Source organism: Capricornis sumatraensis, chromosome 4, assembly GCF_032405125.1.
Source record: "Capricornis sumatraensis isolate serow.1 chromosome 4, serow.2, whole genome shotgun sequence".
Taxonomy (NCBI): Eukaryota; Metazoa; Chordata; class Mammalia; order Artiodactyla; family Bovidae; genus Capricornis; species Capricornis sumatraensis.
Window position 1 is genome coordinate 159414116 of NC_091072.1, and position 21678 is coordinate 159435793.

General features: G+C 56.0%; 1 protein-coding gene across 1 annotated transcript in view; it reads left to right on the forward strand.

Moving 5' to 3' along the window:
• The window catches only part of ARHGAP8 (Rho GTPase activating protein 8), a 37678-nt gene that overhangs the window by 1558 nt on the left and 14442 nt on the right, over positions 1–21678 (forward strand). The window contains exons 3-7 of the mRNA XM_068971559.1: positions 4032–4119; positions 9447–9578; positions 13656–13742; positions 18517–18615; positions 19902–20012. Coding sequence (XP_068827660.1) covers positions 4032–4119; positions 9447–9578; positions 13656–13742; positions 18517–18615; positions 19902–20012 — 517 coding nt within the window. The remainder of the gene's footprint in view (positions 1–4031; positions 4120–9446; positions 9579–13655; positions 13743–18516; positions 18616–19901; positions 20013–21678) is intronic.

The following is a 21678-nucleotide window of genomic DNA, read 5'->3' on the forward strand; positions in this document are numbered from 1 at the left end:
GCCTTCCTGAGGGCTGCGGTGTGTGGCGGGCTCGGCAGGGCTGTGCTCACAGCGTGGAAACTGCAGCAGAAGGGACCCACCAGTGTTTCGCGAATGCACATGGCGCAGCTGAGAGCTCATCATCCAAGTGCTCTGAGTAGCCACCAGGCAGCGTCTGTAGAGAGCACAGGCCGGAATGAAGTGGATTGCTTTACCAACCGACGATACGATTATGCTGCCGCTCAGCAAACGCAGCAAACCTCTGCCAAACGCAGGAGCGAGCGGCCCCACGCCCAGCAGCTGGCCAGAAGGGAGTCTCCTGCGTGACGTTTATTTTCCCTGAGGAATCAGGGCCATGCCACTCACATGCACGTCTCACACCGGCAGCGTGTTGGTCAGGGTCCCCAGAGACACAGCCGACAGGCTGTATGGAGATACGCATCCGAGGACATTTCTCGTAGGAACCGGCTCTCACGCAGTGAGGGATGCTGAGAAGTCCCATGACCTGCCCTCTGCAAGCCGAGACCAGGCTGTACCTGCTGTTAAGTCCTGGTCTGAGTCTGGGTGAGCCCGTGGCTTTTCCAGTTGGGGCGCCCAGGGAGAGCAGACCTCGGGGTTCCCTCCCTGAGGACCAGCCCTCTGCCCCCTCCTCCCAGGCCTCACCTTGGCGTCCAGCTGTGTCCCCTCGCCCCATCTCAGGTCCACTCTCCTCTGCAGCCAGAGGACCCGGGGGACAGAGCTCAGGACGTGGACGCTTCTCCTGCTCCTCCAGCAGGTGGCATGTGACAGTTCAGGCCTGCCACCCACCAGGGGCCCACCTCAGGTATACCAGACATCCCCCCACCAAGCTGCCTCCTAATTCTTCTCCCAGGGGCTGCCTCCCCCACCTGCTGAATGTCAGGACCATGCCCAGAACCAGAGCGTCTTGTCAAAAGTAATTGTTGAATGATCTTTCATTATTACTTAAAGAACTATGTATTTGGCCAAATGGGAGCTTTGAAGACTTTTCAAGTCTCAAGATAGCACTGATTTAAATATTTTAGGGAGGGACTTCCCTGGTGGTCCAGTGGGCAAAACCGCACTTCCAATGCAGGGGCACAGGTTAGATCCCTGGTCAGGATCCTCCCCTAAGATCGTATGTGCTGCACAGCACGGCCAAGACTACATACATGCATACATAAATATCTTAGGAAATTCCCTGGCAGTTCCGTGGCTAGGATTCCACGCTCTCACGGCCGAGGGCCCAGGTTCCGTCCCTGGTCAGGGAACTGACAAATCCCGCAAGCCAAAAATAAGAAATAAGAAATGACTACGGAGTGGTCACTTTCTGAAACTGCAGTCTGGGTCTGGGGCTGTGAGCTCAGGGGTGAGATTAGAAGTTGGAACGCAGGGTGGGCAGAGCGGAGGTTCCACCCGAGGGCCAGAGGCGAGCGGCAGAGTGGGTATAGGAGAGGCAGACGCCAGACCTGGTCCTGCTGGCGTCCAGTCTGCATCCTCACGGCTGGAGCACTCCTCACAGCCCTTCAGACCCTGGCTGGGCTTTTCCTGCAGGACACAGACAAAATGAGCCTGCGAATCCCCTTTCACTCCCGCAGTAAAAGGTTAGCAGCCTTAAAACCCAGACACGCTCCCTCGTTGGTCCTGGGGAGGTCTCTGTGCCTTTATGGTGCATTTTAACCATCCTTCTCTCTTGGAGCTGGTGATGGATGGTGGCAGGCATGTCACGGGTCACGGCACGGGACTCATTTCTTTCTGCAGAAACGGGGCTTCTCTGTCTTGGAGACTGTGAGTGATGTTGTGTTGTGAACCAGCGAGGGGAGAAGATGGGGTCGTGAATTAAACCGGTGCCTTGTAGAGTTTGCATTTTATTGATAGTTTTCATTTCCTCCCATATGACAATTTCGAAGCCCGTTTTCCATACACTGGCCTGTGTCACTGGAGAGCGGGAGGGCAGTGACTCATCCTGACGGGGATGGTTAACGCAAATGCCCCATAACTGCTCAGTGGGCAGGAGCCTCGGGGTCCCGGGGGTTCCTCAGGGCTGCGGGGGCTTTGGGGCTGTGACGGCCTCCTTGTTGGGAACATTGGGAGCAGAGGAGGCTGGCCTGGGGGCGCTGCCCCGGAAGCCAGCCAGCCGTGAGCAGGAGCCCAGCTCTGATGCTCACCTGGCGTCTCTGGACCTCGGTTTTTCTCACCCCCGATGAAACAGCACACGTGCACGCACCCACCATCCTTCCGGCAGGTGGTGACTAATAGGCCTCCTTTATGGAGCGCCTGCTGTGTGCCAGCTTGGCAAGGCTTTATTCCAACTACGAGTGCAGGCCTTCCTGTTCCCTCCAAAGTCAGGTCTCTTATCCCCACGTTGCAGAGAGGCCGGCCCAGGGCTGCCCGACTCCCCGGTGCGTCTCCCCTCTTGCCTGGTTCTGACTTGTATCCTTTATAATAAAGGTGATTGGATGTCTAGTGCTTTCCAGAGTTCTGTGAGCCAATGAGCGATCAGTTGTGAAGCGGGTAGTGGGAACCTCGGAATCTATAGGCAGCTGGACAAAAATAGGGAGGCCTGGAGACCCTTGACGCATAGCTGGTGTCTGAAGTGAGGGCCGGCCTGTGGAGGATAGCACCCCCGGATCTGGGAAGTCCCTGCGGAGGTGGACGTGGCTGCTGGAGCCCTTGAAGGTTTTCAGAGAGGGGATTGCAGAGCTGAGCCAAGACCCCCAGCACCCTATCACTGTCCTTTCCCCTCGACCGTGGACCGTGGGTCAGTGGGGACCATGTCTGGCCTTTTCTCTCCAGAGCTGGGTGCACGGTGAGCCCACAATGAGTGTGTGTTGGCCTGGCCTTCCGTTGACCAACCACTCAGCACATCCCCAAGACTCTCCACTTGGTCTGGTTCCTATGCTGACATCTCAGTGTGGAGGTCGACCTTCTCTTTCAGTGCCAGGGGCATTTAATTCCCTATTCCTCCAGTCGCCGCACAAAACAGTTCACACCTTCAGAAGCAAAGTCGTCCCTTTCCCTCCCTCTCGCAGGCGGGCATAGGCTCAGGTGAGCCGTGGAGCCTGGCCGCCTCAATGCTAGAAACATCGTTCAGGATAAACACTTTGTGCCTGGAGGCACAGCCATCGAAGGTTTTGTGCCCAGACGGAAATGCCCAGCTGGCAAGGGAAGCAGATAAACGCCTGGGCCCCCGGCAGTCCTTTCAACAAGCGCCTTCTAAACAAACAGAAACCATGACCAGAATTCTCAAGGAACCTTTGAAAAGGCCGCTGTCTTTGGAAACCAAAATGACTCTCGCATTCTGAAGGTCGGCGTGGCTCGCGGCTCCCGGGAGAAGCGGATGTGCCTTAAGTAACAAACAGCCGTCCTGGCCGGGCGTGAGAGCTTGACGCCTTGCCTTTCAGAGCTGGGGTGGGGTGGGTGGAGGAATGAAGGTGCTCTGCTGTCGTTTCTTCTTATTCTAAGTAAGCATCTGACAACAGCTGTAAATGCTTGTTTATGGTGAGTTACGGTGAGTTCCGAGTCACGAGCACTTCTGCAAGGGCGCCTTTCTGTTTCCTGATACACTTCCTGTCGGGCTTCCCGGGGGCTCAGTGGTAAAGAATCCACCTGTCTGTGCAGGAGATGTGGGTTCGATCCCCAAGTTGGGAAGATCCCCTGGAGGAGGAAATGGCACTCCACCCCCCGTACTCTTGCCTGGAGGATCCAGTGGACAGAGGAGCCAGGCGGGCTACAGTCCACGGAGTCGGACACGGCTGAGCGCACATGCACAGCCTTCCTGTAACCAGTCAGGAAGTGACTGTGGGACCTCGTCTGAGCCCCGCGCTCCGCAGTGGGCTCTGGGGCGCAGGGGGTGGTGACGGCGACCTTGGCCGAGGCACCCAGAGCCTCAGGTAGCAGCACCCATCTGGCAGGTGCTCACCCCGGCTGCCTGCGCCTCTTGGCTCAGGTGGGCTGGACAGAGGCCGTCTTTGGTGATGGCCGGAGGGTGTGGGGGGAGACGGCCACCTCCGGTGTCAGGCCGGGACTGGGGCTCACACCCGTCTGCCCCGCAGGGGAGGACCGCTTTGGAAGACGCGTCATCACGTTCTGCTGCTGCCGGATGCCCCCCTCCCACGAGCTCAACCACAGGCGGCTGCTGGAGTAAGTCTGTCCTGTGCCCCCTCCATGCCCCCCCGCCCCACCGTCCTTCCTCCGTAGGCACCCCCCCACCCATGTGTGTCCCTCTCCCTGGCAGGTGCCTCTCCATCACTCTCAGCACAGAGAGGATGTTCGGGGTCAAAGGTTAACAGACACTGATGGATGCTCGGGTCCCCGAGGGAGTGTCATCAGTGCCAGGTGACAGTCCCACCGCAGGACCGATGCCTGCGCCCCTCCAAGCCACGCAGGCCGCCCTCTGCGTCTGCTCAGGAGGCAGCCCTCCCCACTGCCCCTGACCCTCAGTGGCCTCGTCCTCCGCCCTGTCCCTGGGGGCTGTCCGTTTGCTCTGTGTGGCCGAGCTGACCCCAGGCCCCCCTCCCCGGCCAGACCCTGAGAGCATCAGGAGAGCTGGCACGGTCCCCATTGCAAAGCTCCCGCCCGGCGTCACCCCGGTGAGTAGGCGGCCTCGGGTCTGGTGAGAGGCTCGGCCCGGGGAGGAGAAAGCTGCGTGCCGAGGCCACCGAGGCTGCTTGAAATCAAGTGAAGTGCCGTCCCACCCAGCAGGTCCTGCTGGACTGTCCCTGCCCAGGTTGCCTGCCGGGCCCGTGTGACTTACCTGGACACCATGTCCCGGGCATTTCCTGCTCAGCCATTGGATTCTGCTCTTCACTCACTTGGTCAAGCCCCAGCCCAGTGCTGGGCGTCCCTGGGAATGTCTGTGTCCCCTTGTGAGGGACAGAGGAGCGAAGCCTGGCCCAGGGCAGACTCACCCGCTGCTGGGACGGCTCGGGGGCCTGAGCTCTGCTGTCACTGCTTCTAGACCCACCGCTTTTCCCTCGACTACAAAAGCCCAGCCACAGCTCGATGCCGCGACTGTGGCCTGGAGCCCCACACTGCCAAGTGGACGAAGGCACAGGTGGATCGTAGAAGCATCCGGAAGCCTTCGTGCTGCTTGCTTTGTGAGAATTCCTGGGACCCCAGGCATCCGACTAGTTTGCTGGGTCCTCCACCAGCTGCTGAAGACAGAACAGCCCCTGGGCTCTGGTGGGCTGTGTTTGCCAGGCTCCCAGGGAAGGCGGCTGCGGTCCCACCACCAACTCAGAGAAGCCGTGCCTGCATTCCTGGAGCGCCGGGCCGGATTAATCACGAGCTGCGCTTTCTAGATGACGAATGGCTCAGCCCACCTGAGGTGCAAGAACCTGGCCGAACCAGCTGTACGTCGGGAGCCAGATTGCTGACGGGATCAGGAGAGCTCCAGCTGCAGCTCAAGCGCAGGTGGCTGGACAAGGGCCTCTCAGGCAGGTCACGTGCACGTGGCCAGGAAGGAGCACGCGCTGCAGCCCGAGACTGACCACGGGATTTGTAGTTTGTCCCATGGAGTGTGGGCACATGACAGAAGCGGGTCTACTTTCCAGGAAGACGAAGACATGCAAGTGCACGCTCAGTAGTGTCCAACTCTGGTCCCAAGGACTGTAGTGCGCCAGGCTCCTCTGTCCATGGGATTCTCCAGGCAAGAACACTGGAGTGGGTGGCCACTTCCTCCTCCAAGGGACGTTCCCGACCCAGGGGATCGAACCCACGTCTCTTGCACTGGCAAGTGGATTCTTTACCTCTAGCACCACCTGGGAAGCCCAAGAGAAAGCACGTTAGGAGCAGATCTGAAAAGGAGGAATCGCTTGCTTCTAGACAGACAGCCGGACAGCAAGGCGTCTGAAGTGGAGGGGCTGAGTTAGTCCCGGGTTTGAATCCCAGTCCATCCTCGGTGTCAGTTTCCTGTGGCAACATTGCAACAAATCACTGAATCACCAAACTCTGAGTGGTGTAAAGCAGCACACTGATTCTCCCCCAGGCGTGGGGGGCCCGGAGTCGTGTCAGTGGGGCCACAGTCCCCCCAGAGGAAGCTTCGCCTCCAGCAGAGGAACATTTCTTGCCTCTTGCAGCTTCTGGTGGGGTGGCTGTCGGCGATTTCACACCCTCCTGGCCTGGTGGCCGCATTGCTCTCTGCTCTGCCTCTGTCTTCATGAGGCCAACTCCGCTCTGTGACTTTCCTCTTTCGAGCCTTCTTACCAGGATGTGAGAGGCTGCATTTAGTGTCCCCCCTCACCCCAGATATTCCACACAGTCAAAGGCTTTGGCATCGCCAATAAAGCAGAAAGAAATGTTTTCCTGGAACTCTCTTGCTTTTTCCATGATCCAGCGGATCTTGGCAAGTTGATCTCTGGTTCCTCTGCCTTTTCAAAAACCAGCTTGAACATCTGGAAGTTCACAATTCACGTATTGTTGAAGCCTGGCTTGGAGAATTTTGAGCATTACTTGACTAGCGTGTGAGATGAGTGCAATTGTGCGGTAGTTTGAGCATTCTTTGGCATTCTTTTCTTCGGGATTGGAATGAAAACTGACATTTTCCAGTCCTGTGGCCACTGCTGAGTTTTCCAAATTTGCTGGCATATGGAGTGCAGCACTTTCACAGCATCATCTCTCAGGATTTGAAACAGCTCAACTGGAATTCCATCACCTCCACTAGCTTTGTTTGTAGTGATGCTTTCTAAGGCCCACTAGACTTCACATTCTAGGATGTCTGGCTCTAGGTGAGTGATCACACCATCGTGATTATCTGGGTCATGAAGATCTTTTTTGTACAGTTCTTCTGTGTATTCTTGCCACCTCTTCTTAATATCTTCTGCTTCTGTTAGGTCCATACCATTTCTGTCCTTTATGGAGCCCATCTTTGCATGAAATGTTCCCTTGGTATCTCTAATTTTCTTGAAGAGATCTCTAATCTTTCCCATTCTGTTCTTTTCCTCTATTGCTTTGCACTGATCACTGAGGAAGGCTTTCTTATCTCTTCTTGCTATTCTTTGGAACTCTGCATTCAGATGCTTATATCTTTCCTTTTCTCCTTGCTTTTTGCTTCTCTTCTTTCCACAGCTATTTGTAAGGTCTCCCCAGACAGCCATTTTGCTTTTTTGCATTTCTTTTCCATGGGATGGTCTTGATCCCTGTCTCCTGTACAGTGTCACGAACCTCTGTCCATAGTTCACCAGGAACTCTGTCTATCACATCTAGTCCCTTAAATCTATTTCTCACTTCTACTGGATAATCATTAGGGATTTGATTTAGGTCATACGTGAATGGTCTGGTGGTTTTCCCCACTTTCTTCAATTTAAGTCTGAATTTGGCAATAAAGAGTTCATGACCTAAGCCACAGTCAGCTTCTGGTCTTTTTTTTTTTTTTTTTTTGCTGACTGTATAGAGCTTCTCCATTTTGGCTGCAAAGAATATAATCAATCTGATTTCGGTGTTGACCATCTGGTGATGTCCATGTGTAGAGTCTTCTCTTGTGTTGTTGGAACAGGGTGTTTGCTATGACCAGTGCATTCTCTTGGCAGAACTCTGTTATCCTTTGCCCTGCTTCATTCCACATTCCAAGGCCACATTTGCTGTTGCTCCAGGTGTTTCTTGACTTCCTACTTTTGCATTCCAGTCCCCTATAATGAAAAGGACATCTTTTCTGGGTGTTAATTCTAGAAAGTCTTGTAGGTCTTCATAGAACCATTCAACTTCAGCTTCTTCAGCATTACTGGTTGGGGCATAGACTTGGATTACCGTGATATTGAATGTTTTGTCTTGGAGACAAACAGATCATTCTGTCGTTTTTGAGACTGCATCCAAGTATTGCATTTCAGACTCTTTTGTTGACCATGATGGCTACTCCATTTCTTCTAAGGGATTCTTGCTTTGATTGTGTGGAACACAATAAACTGTGGAAAATTCTGAAAGAGATGGGAATACCAGACCACCTGACCTGCCTCTTGAGAAATCTGTATGGAGGTCAGGAAACAACAGTTAGAACTGGACATGGAACAACAGACTGGTTCCAAATAGGAAAAGGAGTACATCAAGGCACCCTGCTTATTTAACTAATATGCAGAGTACATCATGAGAAATGCCGGGCTGGACGAAGTACAAGCTGGAATCAAGATTGTTGGGAGAAATATCAATAACCTCAGATATGCAGATTATGGCAGAAAGTGAAGAGGAGCTAAAAATCCTCTTGATGAAAGTGAAAGAGGAGAGCAAAAAAGTTAGCTTAAAGCTCAACATTTAGAAAGGTAAGATCATGGCATCTGGTCCCATCATTTCATGGCAAATAGACAGGGAAACAGTGGAAGCAGTGTCAGACTTTATTTTGGGGGGCTCCAAAATCACTGCAGATGGTAACTGCAGCCATGAAATTAAAAGACACTTACTCCTTGGAAGGAAAGTTATGACCAACCTAGACAATATATTAAAAAGCAGAGACATTACTTTGCCAACAAAGGTCTGACTTGTTAAGGCTGTGGTTTTTCCAGTGGTCATGTATGGATGTGAGAGTTGGACTATAAAGAAAGCTGAGCACCAAAAATTTGATGCTTTTAAACTGTGGTGTTGGAGAAGACTCTTGAGAGTCCCTTGGACTGCAAGGAGATCCAACCAGTCCATCCTAAAGGAAATCAGTCCTGAATGTACATTGGAAGGACTGATGTTGAAGCTGAAACTCCAGTACTTTGGCTACCTGATGCGAAGAGCAGACTCATTGGAAAAGACCCTGATGCTGGGAAAGATTGAGGGCAGGAAAAGAAAGGGACAACAGAGGATGAGATGGTTGGATGGCATCACCGACTCAATGCACATGAGTTTGAGCAAGCTCCTGGAGTTGGTGACGGACAGGGAGGCCTGGCGTGCTGAAGTCCATAGGTTCGCAAAGTGTCGGACATGACTGAGCGACTGAACTGAAGTGAACTGAACTGGATAATCCAGGATTAACTGCTCTGAAGAGCCTTTCCTTAATCACGTCTACTAAGAGCCTTTTCCAAGTAAGGCCACGTTCGTGGGTTCTGGGGATTTGACCCTGGACAGCTTCTGGGGGCCACTTTCAAGCCATCATATCCACTTCCTGGCTGTGGAGGGAGGGAGAAGTTAGGTAAGTTAGTTAATGTCTCTAAGCCTCAGTTATCATCTAAGAAATGAGAATAGGGGACTTCCCAGGCAGTCCAGTGGTTAAAACTCCGTGCTCCCAATGCAGGGGGCTTGTGTTCGATCCCTGGTTAGGGAACTACGCTCCCATATGTCACACAAGAGCCCGCAAGCTGCACAGCACAGCCAGACAAGAAAGAGGAAGGAATGAGGACCAGGCCGCCTGCAGCTGGATTCTCAGCGGTGACCTGGAAGTGTCCCCCGTGGCCCGGTATTGGCACCCGCTGGGTGACCACAGCTCCGTTACGGGGAAGGCATATTTGGTTTTGATCAACGTGAGATGCTCATAACTGTGTCCTGCGCTCTGTGCCCAGGTATTTGAAGTACACGCTGGACCAGTACGTGGAGAGTGACTACACCATCGTCTACTTCCACTATGGGCTGAACAGCCAGAACAAGCCGTCCCTACGCTGGCTCCAGAGCGCCTACAAGGAGTTTGACAGGAGGTGGGTGCCCTCCAGCCTTGGGTGGGGTGAAGGGGAACCTCAGGTTCCCGGCTGAGTGAGGGGGAAGCTCGGGTGACGGGGGGGGTCCCGGCTGTGCAGTAGGCGAGGGCGGGACCCCGAGGGCCAGGTGGGGCATTAGGGTGAGCACCCCTCAGGGCCGGGGGCCTCTGTCCAGCACTGTCATTTAGGGCTGGGTGCACAGCCATGCAAGACTGTTGGTGCATGCCTGCTTAGCCGTGTCCGACTCTTTGTGACCCCATGGCCTGGAGCTGGCCAGACTCTTCGGTCCATGGAATTTCCCAGGCAGGAACACTGGAGCGGGTAGCCATTTTCCTTCTCCAGGGGATCTTCCTAACCCAGGGGTCAAACCCATGTCTCTTGCATCTCCTGCATTGGCAGGTAGGGTCTTTATGACTAGCGCCACCTGGGAAGCCCCATGATTCTTGAGAAGAAGCAAATGACATGTTCAAAGCGATCTTTTCCAGAAGCTCAGGCTGACAGTGGAAGGATATGTATGTATGCCTGTCTTGAGCTAAAACAGATACATTTTCAAATGGAAGGTAGTGAACTTCTTTTGTTTCTCCCACTTCTCTCAAAGGTGGACTGGGGGCAAGAGTAAGATTATAGATCTTGGCTTGATGGAAGCCAAAAGGAGGGACATTCTAGGCCTCAAAGCCACCTGATAGTGGAGTGCCTGCTAGAGGCAGTGAGTCCTCTGTCGGTGGAGGTATGTAAGCAGAGCTCCAAGTCGAATTGGATGCAACTTATACAGCAAAGACTTTTCCGTCCACCGTTACCAACACCACTACAAAGGTGCAGTGGGTTTCCTGCGTCTTTTTCTGTTCCCTCTGCTTTTACTTCTCATCTTCCAAACTGTTCTGCCAGGTTTCTCCCTTAAGCAAGAACCATCCACCCAGGAATGTACCTGACCCCCTTCTAGGAGCGCCGGTGCTCCTGCCATGGAGAATCCACCTTCCTATAGCGATGGACTCTGTAACTGTTAGGTAAAGACGACCAGGACGCCAAAAGAGTGTCTAATAGGCTTTTTAATGGTGAAGCGCTCCCGGGCGGGGTTCCCAGACCCGAACGAGGCAGGTCGAGGAAGTCCACGTTGGGGACCGTGTTGGGGGTGGTTTTTGTACGTTTATTGCAAGGGATGGTCAGGCTAGATGGACGGGGGTTTGGATAGGTCGCCAGGCCGAGGCGTCGAGCGCTGACAGGTCCTTCTACGTGGCTGGGGTGGGGCGGCTTTAGCTGGTGAAGTGTGCTGTCATTGGTCCCCGGGATCTGGGAGGCTCCTTCCGTTAGAACTTCTCCCGCCTGCGGGAGGGAGAGGACGGGCGGCCCATCATGGCCCCCGGGGTCCCGCCTTACAGTAACAGCTGTGTTCTGGGTCCTTGGACCACCTGAAAGTCACTGCAACATCCTCTTTTCGAATCGCAAGACTGTTTGTTTGTTTTTTTCTGGTAATTGATTAATATTCCTTCGGGAGATACTCTGAGACTGTATAAATATCAGTTTCATGTGCTAGCTTTTGCCTCCCTTGCCATTTCTTGGTTAATTATTATTAAGATGGATGACAAATGGTGATTGGGGCTCTTAGTTGGCATTTTACTATGCCGAAGAGCTTCCTTTTTCAGTTTATTTGTATTCGTACGGGCTTGGGATCTCCCATTTTATTCAATAGTTTATAATCCATGAAAATATTTATCCTAATGCTCAAATTGTTGAAATTTGGCCAGGTGAGCTTCAGCCTGGCTCCTATGTCCCACAGACACGTCCCTTTCCCTCCGAGCGCTTCCTTTACTTTCTAGGACAATGAGATGCTCCGGGCACATCCCAGGTGGCACTAGCGGTAAAGAACCCGCTTGCCACTGCAGGGGATGTCAGAGATGCAGGTTTGATCTCTGGGTCGGGGAGATTTGCTGGAGGAGGGCATGGCAACCCACTCCAGTGTTCTTGCCTGGAGAATCCCGTGGACAGAGGAGCCTGGCGGGCTACAGTCCATGGGGTCGCAAAGAGTCGGACACGGCTAACAGCAGCTTAGCACACACGCACGCACGCCCAGCCCAGGAATCCGCCGTTTCTCTGGCCCCTGGTTCCTCTTAAGGGAGGATGCTCCTGGGAACCCGGGCCTGGAAGCAGCGTGTTAGTTGCTGCGGGGCTGTTACGGCTCGCAGGTGAGTCAGCGGACTGTTGCGGTGTGTATGTGTGTATGACTGTTGCGGGGTGTGTGTGTACATATATGTAGACACACGTACACACACACGTCGACGTGGGTCTTCGTGCTTGCACTTGCCTGTTGCTCCTGGTACCTGTGTGTTCACACCGACATCTATGCTAGGTCCCGTCCTTCCCCACCAGGGCTCATTCTGGCTTTCTCCCTTTCTGCATTCGTGACATCTCTCCTCCAACAGTAAGAGCCTGGCTCCCACTGCCTTTGTACATGCTCAGGCGCTCAGTGCGATCTGACTCTTTGTGACCCCATGGACTATAGCCCGCCAGGCTCCTCTGTCCATGGGATTTCCCAGAAAGAATACTGGAGTGTGTTGCCATTTCCTCCTCCAGGGGATCTTCCCGACCCAGGGATCAAACCCACGTCTCTTGTGTCTTATGCATTGGCAGGAAGATTCTTTGCCACTGAGCCACCTGGGAATCCACCGCTGTTACTTGGCCTGCCTCTGACTAATCGCGTGGCCACCTCTCACTCGCTGAGGCGCTGTTACCATGAGGCTGCCCCACCCCCACAGAGCCCCTGCCAGTGTCCCCTGGGCTGATGCCCGCACCAGGCTGCCATGGCTGCCCCCTTCTTGCTCCCACAGTTGGTTGCAAATGTCGGGTCCCTTCTCAGCCCCCACCGTCCTCTGCCTGCCTGGTCCCAGACACCTCATGCTGGACTTCCTGTCCACCCCCCTGCCGTGTCTGCCTTGCTAATCGGCTCGCAGGCCTGGGGAGGCTGATGGGAAATGTTTGCAGATTCCTGTGCTGTCGGCCCTGCAACTGTGGCCAGTTCCAAGTGGCCCACGTGGCCCCACTGGGCACGGACCTGGGAGGAAATGATGGCCATCCCTTCTTGTGGGTTCTCCCACCCTGGGATGTAACAGGCGAAGGAGCCCAGGGGTGCAGCAAATAGTGCAAGTCATGGGGTGATCAGGAGTCGGTGAGGTCAGACCATTCATGGCCTTTGTGTTTAATATGATTTACTTCATTGTGAGTTGATACTGTTGAATAATGGCTGTTTTTCACAGCTGACTCCCTGAATGGCTGAAATTCTGGCAGTCGGCTCTTTGAAGGGCAAAGAGCTGGCTTGAGGGTGTCCCTGGCTGACCTGAGTATGGATGCCCTTCTCTCTCTGGGACACCCCCTCCCCACCAGGCTGCCAGCCCCTTGCTGGCGTCACAGACCCCAGCGGGCCCACCCCCTTCCTCCAGCCCTGGGTGGACGCCAGCCTTCTTGGCTCAGCCCGATGGCTCTGGACTGAATTAATCACGAAAGAGGAAGGGAAGTCGGCTAAGAAACATCTCGTTGAAGGGGGTGCCTAGAGCTGTCGTATGGTGTGGATTGGAGGGGTCACAGCTCCACCCTCGCCCAGGTCAGTTCCCTGCAGAGCGGGGGTTGCTGCCAAGTTGCCAGTGTGTCCCCGCCCCCAGCCCCAGTGTGAGCGCCTCTAAGTGGGGGCTCTGATCTTGCAAACTGTAAAGTGCTGTGGGCACACTGCCAGTGATGAGCCTGGGGACCTCATCCTCTCCTTCTATGTCCTTAAATCGACTGTCCAGAAACAGAAGGTCGGGACTATCCTGGTGGTCCAGGGTTTAAGAGTCTGCCTTCCAAGCTGAAGGTCTCGGGTGTGATTCCTGGTTGGGGAACTAAGATCCCACGTGCCATGGAGCAACCCAGCCTGCACGCTGCCGTGAAGACCCAAGGCAGCCAAATAAGTAGATAAATAAAATATTAAAAAGAAAAGAACAGGAACGGAGGACTCTGAGGCTCACCATCGAGGCCACCACGCTGCAGCTCTTTCCAGCCCAGGCTGTCTCTGTGTGCATGCTCTGAGACCCCCTCCGTCTCCCTCCTCAGGTACAAGAAGAACCTGAAGGCCCTGTATGTCGTGCACCCCACCAACTTCATCAGAATCCTGTGGACCGTCCTGAAGCCCCTTGTCAGGTATGAGCCGTTCTCCACGAGGGCCTTGCTGGGGTCAGACAGCCCGGCCCGTCTGGAAACCCAGGCAGTCCTGCTCTGGGGTACCTGCCCGCCCCCCGGCTCTGTCGGATCACAGGGCTGACAGTCATGAACAGGAGCCTTGGCTCGCGCCCCCAGTGAGGTCGGCTCCAGCGTTTTATAGCCCCCTTTTCCTGAGCACCCACATTGTGTATACACACACGTGTCGGGGTCCTGAGACCGCCTCAGGTCAGGGACTCCCCAGGAGGACTCCCAGAACTCGGGAAAGCTGCTATACTCATGGTTCCAGTCTTTACAGGGGAAGGATGTGGATAGGATCTGGAAAAGGCAGAGGCGTGCCGGCAGCCCAAGCCCAGCTCCCTGCTGCCTTCTTCAGGGCAGGGAGGGTTTGTGCAGATCAGCTCGGTCCCCTGGCCTCGGAGTGCCGCTCAAGATGAGTGTCACTCACCCCAGGAGCTCACCTGAGCTTGGTGTCCACTTAGACAGACCCAGTATGGTGCAAGACCTCGCTGTAAATCACATCGTTGGCCCCGGTGCAAAGATGCTGTCATCAGCGGGACCGCCCAAGCCATGGAGGTCACCTCCCAGGAGCCGGTCAGGGGTCGTCCTCTCTTTGGGACCAGCGGGTTTGGGCAGCCCGTGCCTGGTGAGCCCTTCCTGGCCTGGCATGTCCAGCCAAAGGCCTGACTCTTCAACAAAAGAGCCGTGACTTCAGCCCTCCTCCTCCGCATCCAGGCTCTCCCTGTGGGATGATTTCTGCCTCAGTGCTGGGAAGCAGAGGCCAGGGGTGGCGAGGGTGGAGGGGCTCTGCCAGGGCCACACGGCCCCTCTGCTTTGCCCCCATGTGGACTGCAAGCACTCAGCACACACTGTGTGCACAGGGCCACGTGACGGGGTGGACAGGGCGAAGGCCCCTAGACATGGGTTTCATGCAGCAGCCCCAGCCCCATGCCTGCCGGACAGAGGGGCTCCCAGTGCAAGGGGCCCTGGGTGGGACGAGGGAGATTGGGACCCTCGGGTGAGACCTGTGTTGGACTTCTGAACCCCAGACCTGCAGGATAAGCTAATGTCGTTTTAAGCCCTTAGTTCTGTGATCGTTTGTTACACAGCGGCCGCCTGGCCTCGCGGTGAGTCGCTCTCACAGCATTTGTACTGTGGCACCTCTCAGGGTCCCTCCAGCCCGCTCGCTTCTCACTTGGCGAGTGAATACACGTGCACAAGTGCTCACCTGTGTGCACAAACCCTTCTGTGACCCCAGGTCGCTGTCTGAGGCCCCCTCCACTTTCCAGTCAGCTCTGGGACTTGAACGAGGACTTCCCAGTGCGACTGGTGGTGAGAGGCTGCTCTGAGGGGAACTCTGTGCCTGGCCCCCACCACACAACCCTCACCCTCAGCATGCAGAGTCCTGGGCCCTCCCAGGCGAGCAGCTGTGTGTTTTCCAGGCTGTGCAGAATCACCACCTGGAGGAGGGGCTTCTGGGGAGCTCTGAGATCCTCTTCCTGGTAATAAACTGTGCCACCCCTCAGACCAGATCGAGAAGCCGTGAAAGGTTTGAGTCTGATCTCCTTTGGAACTGAAGCTTCTTAGGAGGTGGTGCAGTCGAGGTCTGGGGGCTGCCCTGCCATGGGTCTGAGCCCTTCCTTCCCATTAGCTGCCAACCTCACCCCAGAGAGCCTGGCCCGGAGAGGAGTAGTGTTAATCGCCGAGTTGTGTCCAACTCTTTGTGATCCCCCATGGAATGTTGCCCCCTCCGGCAGGCTCCTCTGCCCATGGAATTCTCTTGGCAAGAATACTGGAGTGGGTTGCCATTCCCTTCTCCAGAGGATCTTCCTGACTCAGGGATCGAACATGGGCCTCCTCCGTTGCAGGCAGATTCTTTACCATCTGAGCCACCAGGGAAACCCCAAGAGAGGGTCACGCATTTTCGGACCTACAGCTCCGCTTGGGACAATTCCTGAAACAGTGGACTCAAGGCAGCACCCATTTAAAAAGCAGGGGAGCGATTTTTGTGGCCAGAGAGCTCCTTTCATTTCACTGAAGTTTCCCGCCAGCCGACTGGTGCTGTAGGTGCTTCAAAGCGAAGAAACCAGTCCTAGTTACCCTCCTGCCCAAGAAGACCGGTCAGATGCCTTGCTTCCTGGTGCTGTCCTTCACCTTAGAAAAGCTCTCAGAGTTCCAGAAGCCTCTAAAGTTCTTGGAAAAAGCCCACCTGCTCTTGCTGTGTTGCAGTGGGGCAGCCTAGGTGATGTGGGTACGAGCCAGGCCTCCCGGGCTTCCCCTTGACCATCGTCACCCTGGGCAGTGGACGCCACCTGTCTCTGCCTCGGTTTCCCTTGAGGCTGACGATGCCCCTTAAGTCACCCTGTTGCCGTAACGAATCAGCGACGTAATACGTGTGGAGTGTTTAGAGCAGGGCCTGCTGGCACTAGTCAGTACCAACTGTTAGCTGCTAGTGCGATTTAAAAAACTTTCTATTATCCTTTTTTGATTACTTAATTGTAATATGTTATGTACCTTATGTGCCAGGCTCCTCAGAACAATCCTATGAAGTCAGCTGTCTCTCTTCTATTCCAAAGAGGAGGAGTTTGGTGCTCAGAGAGGTTATAGAGTTTGTCTAAGGTCACACAGCATGTCAGGGCTTGGCTGGGATTCCAGCTCAAGCCTGTGTGGTTCTGTCCCGGTCCTGCCTCAGGCATGGACGTAAGCGGGTGTCTTGAGCGGACTGCAGGGGTCAGGGCTGGGGAGCCATCTGAGCCCTGGAGTCCTCAGCTGCCAATGGACAAAGTGGACAAGCCCAGTGGCTCTCCAGGGCCCACGCACTGCCTGACTCAGACCTTCTAGAGGCAGGGCCTGGCAATTCCACTGCACCCCTGCTTTGGGGTCCCCTGGATGGGCCCCTGAGAGGCCTTTCCTGGGAATGAGAGGCAGGAAGGAGTCCTGCTTGCATCGGTGGAGCCTGGTGTCCAGCCAGTACCTGGCGGCCGGAGGGGGACAGGCAGAAACACTGGGAGAAAGCCGAGGGGGCTCCTGGGTGGGCTGAAGTTAGCACGAGGGGGACTCCCTGCAGCCGTGAGGCCAACACCTTTGTCCTGCAGGCCATTCCCGAGAGGCCCTGTCCATGGGTACGGCTGAGGGCCTGGCACCTGGCCGGCCTCCTCGTCCTCCTCCACTAGGGGGCGCGCGGTGCCCGCGGCTCAGCCTCCTGTGGGCTCCGGGCTCCAGCGGGTCTGGGATAAGACAGCTGCCTGGGTTATCGGAGGTGATATTCTGGGCTGATGGCGTGGTGTCATCTACTGGAGAAGTCCTGGAGAGGGCACACCTCGGGGCGAGCACACGCACGCGCACGTGCACACGCAGCCAAGGGGCGCACCTCCGGGGCGATGGTCACCTTGTTCGCTGATTGTGGGAGGGTTTTGCCGTGCACGGCGTGTCCAGGCTCATCGACTCGTGCACGTGGAATCCGGCCAGCCGTGCAGGCGTCGGTGACACGGCAGTGAGGCTGTAAACAGCGGAGCAGGCGGGTGGTCGCACAGGGGGTCGGCTGGGCCCAGCAGTGACCTTCTCACCCAGCCCAGCCCCCTGTGCTTCTCCTCACTTCGCGGCTGGGGAAACAGGCTCGCTTTTCTCAATCCGCTACGTGTTTTCGGCCGTGCCGGGCCTCCCTCCTGCTCTGGCTCTCTAGCTGTGGCCCGGGGAGCTGCTCTCTGTTGCGATGTTCGGTTTCTCGTTGCTGCGGCTCCTCTTGCTGCGCAGGCTGTAGGGTGCGTGGGCTTCAGTAGTAGTTGCAGCTCCCGGGCTTTAGGGCACAGACTCAATAGTTGTGGTGCCGGGCCTAGTCGCTCTAAGGCATGTGGGTTCCTCCCAGATTAGGGACTGAACCCATGTCTCCCGCATCAGCAGGTGGATTCTTTACCACAGAGCCACCAGAGAAGTCCAATATATATTTTTTTTAATTTTAAAACTTTTTTTCCCCCCAAGCCACGAGGTGTGTGGGATCTTAGTTCCTGACCCAGGGATCGAACCGGGGCCCCCTGCAGTGGAAGCTCAACGTCTTAACCCTGAACCGCCCAGGGAAGTCCTGAATCTTGTTATTAGTAATGGTCCCAGGCCGCGACGTCCACTAGGCATCAGACAGTGGGCTGGTTCATGTAGACATCCCCACTCTTCGCAGCAGGGAACCCCACTTCGAGGGGAGGCGAGTGGCTCCGGTCAGGGCTTGTCTGCGTCATCGTGCTCAGGCTATCGTGCGCCCCAAGAGTGACCGTCCTGAACGGAAATCGGAGGGTGTCTTGCTTGGTTCCACAGTCTCAGGGATGTGACTCCCGCTTTGGTCCCACAGTCGCGGGGATATGACTCCCGCTTCATAGAGAGAAGCCCGGTGGGATGTTCGAAGCCGAAGCCACCGCCGACCCCAGAAGCCAGGCGCTGGGACCCCCTCTGCGTGTAGCCCGCAGGTTCCCGGCCACTCACCCTGGAGGCAGATGCTGGTCTTTATGCTGCTGAGGCTCTCCAGCGGGCCGGGTGCATCTGAGGTCTGATGAAAGCAGAGCATCTGCCGGATGTGCGCTGCTTCCGCTCTGCTCTGCGTTTAGGTGGTGTCAGCGTTTACGCTTCTTCAACATGAAACACGCCAACGCTGTTTGCTCCAGGGCTCCCGGCGCCACCCCGCTCTTGCAGGCCGCCCGGCCTCTTTCCTGCCTCCTAATCTTTTTTTTTTTTTTTTTTTTAATTTTCTTCTGTCTTTTTTCTTTTTTAGTCACAAGTTTGGGAAAAAAGTCACCTATTTCAACTATCTGAGCGAGCTCCGTGAACACCTCAAATACGACCAGCTGAGCATCCCCCGGGAGGTTCTGCGGTGAGTGAGACCGCTATGCCCTCCACATCCGCCCGCCCCAGCCTCCCCTCACGTTGAAAGCTTCATTTCCATTTCCATTCGTGTGCTCGGCCACATCCGGTTCCTGAATCCGCTGCCTCCACAAGGATGCACGCGGTAAAAGATGCTGACTGCTGACTCAGAGAGGCGAGGCGGGGATGACTGTGTACACACGCAGAAGAGATGTTTCTCTCACCCGCCGCTCCAAAACTGATTAAACAAATAAGCTGCGCTGGTAACTGCTGTTTGCTGCCGTGGTGTCGGCCAGTTTCGCTTTGGAGCGGAGGATGAGGGGGACTTTTGGGGTGTGTGGATGACACGTGTGTGGCGTGAAACACTCCCAGGCCTGGAGCAGGTGTCCTCAGAACTGCCGGCCCGGTGCTTCTGGCTGGAAGCCTAGCTGATGGGTCTGCTGCTTTGTTTTCTAGGCAGCGGTCCCCTCCTCCGACAGGGGCTCTGGTTGCGGGAGGGAGCCCAGGAAGGTGCGTGGTCAGCCCCGGGCCCCTCTGTCAGCTCAGATGGAGCCCAGTCTCTGAGCCCTGCCCCACGCCCTTCTTCCCTTTGCATCCCGCTCTCTGGGGGGGCTCCTTTGAGGAAGCCCTGCAGGGGGAGTGGAGGTAGCTCCCTCCCTCTGGGCCCCAAGTCCCGTGGCAGGCGCTGGGGATATAGAGCTCCGTGGAGAGTGTGTCCACCCTCAGGACACTCTCAGGTAACGAGGCCATGAGTCCCCGAAAGAGGTGCTGAACCAAGCTGGGGAGACTTGTGAGGAGGGAATATCAGAGGAGGCTTCCAGGAGGAGGTGACTCCTAAAGTGAGTTTTAAAGGGACCATTGTCTAGATCGAGAGCCCAGGGAAGAGTCCTTTCCAGCAGAGGGAAGCTCTCGGTTAGACACGTGGGTAAAGTGTTGGCTAGGGGTTGGCAGGAGAGGATGGCTGTTTGCCAGAGGTTAGATTTCTCTTGCTGGCTTTTGTGTGAATGCCCATGGCTACAGGGGCTTGTGAGAGTGCGTGTGTGTGTGTATGAGTGTGCAAGACTGAGATATGGGCCTGGAAGGATGGGACGCCCAGGGTCCCATCTTGCAGATGCTTGAGGGGCGTGTGACCCGAGATGCTCCCTAGAGCATTAGGGAAGGCTTCCTGGAGGAGGTACCGCTATGATGAGTCTTAAAAGGGATGAAGATGCTTGTGGGATGTGTGACCCGACAGTGCCTTGGGGCCTAAGGCTGCACCCCTGCCAGCTGACAGCTGAGCTTCTGTTGTGGCCACAGATACGACGAGGAACTTCGGAACCTGCACGCCGGCAGGCTGCCCCCTCCCACCAAGACGCCCCCGCCACGGCCCCCTCTGCCCACCCAGCAATTCGGCGTCAGTCTGCAATAGTAAGTGAGCGGGGATGGGGTCTGCCTTGTTTCCTGGGATGCATCCGTGTGCCAGTGGTGGTGGGGTTTTCCCCAGTCCTCGGCCTCTGCAGCCGAGCTTAAGCCTTCAGGGAAACTGACCTGTGAGCTTGTCACGAGGCCAGAGTGCCCGCCACTGTGTGTGTCTGTGTGCTTGTGTGCAGAGCACCCAGCCATGAGCCAGGGGGGAGCTGGGGGTGGGGGTGGTGGGGTCCTCGCCTCAGTTTTCCTCATCACTGCTCAGTGGGCAATTCTGGTTCTGTATCCCCAGACCATGGCCCAGACGCCTCCCATCACTTTCCACGTGAGGCTTGGCCACGTGCTTTGCTCTGGCCAAGGAGACAGGAGCGGCCATGGGGCAGGTCACGTCCTGGAGGGAACCTTAGTGGCTGGTTCATAGCTGGTCTCTTGTGGTGACAGAGGCGGGGTGGAGACGGCATCTGGCTGGCCCGCGTTCTTGGGTGACCACAGAGCCCCTGCCACTGACGCCCAGGGCGTGGGGCTGCCCGAGTGGGGAGTGAACCCCCGTGGGGCTCAGCCATCTGGCTGTAAGGACTGTTGTTCCCGCGGTGTGTCCTTCCCGTCCTGCCTCGTCTCACCCTTGTTGGCCGCGTGAACCTTGAGCTCACGCCCCTCTCAGCTTGGTTCCTTGTCTCTAAAATCAGCGAGCTTTTGCATGATGTAATCGTCAATCTTCACTCCTTGGAAAAGATTCTGGGCCCCCACCCAGGCCAGCTTCGTCCATTCTGAGACTCATCATAGTGGTACCTCTTGCAGGAAACCCTCCCTGATGCTCTAGACTGCGTGTAAGGCCTCCCTCCGTTGCAGCCCCGATCTGAGCAGGCGCCGGGAGGAGCCCCTCAGGCTCTTTGCCCTGCTCAGAGGCGAGCTCTCTGTTCTCCTCCTAGCCTCTGTCTCCGGCACCTGGCCAGATGTGAGGCAGCTGACATGATGGAAGATGAACGGGCTGTTTAAACTGTTTGAGCCCCGTGGGGCAGTTGGGTCTGAGCCGCATGGCGTGTAGGAAAACCAGGGCCTGGAGGGTGGTGGATCCGGGGAGCAGTCTGCCTGGTTTCATTTGTTAGTTGTTTCTTGTTAGAAACATGCCGTGTGATCTGTCTGTGTATAAAGATCCCGTGATCTTTAAGAGCCGTGCTGGATGTTAAGACACTGAAAGGTCAGGAGCTGAGGAGGCTCTGGGCAGGGCCCAGGCCGGGTAAGGAGGCGGAAGTGGCGCCTTCGGTGTGACCCAGCAGCCGAAAGGGACTGTTGTTTTCCAGAACTTTCTACAGTCGCAGCCATGGTCCGTACTGTCCACTGGCGGTTGAGCAGGGCAGGTGAGGCACCGGATTTATCATCTCATTTGCCTTGAACTGCTTTCAGCTCAGGCGGCCGCTCGCTGCCTGGTGGACAGGGTGGCCCCAGACGGCGGGGTGTCAGCGCCCCCTCAGTCAGACACACACCCAGCAGCGCTCCCTTGACTCAGGTTTTTGTGAGCACTTAGTGACCAGGAAAGGTTGAAGGCAAGAGGAGAAGAGGGCGGCAGAGAATGAGACGGTTAGGTGGCGTCACCGACTCAGTGCACGTGAGTCTGAGCCAATTCGGGAGACAGTGGAGCACAGGGAAGCCTGGCGTGCTGCAGTCCGTG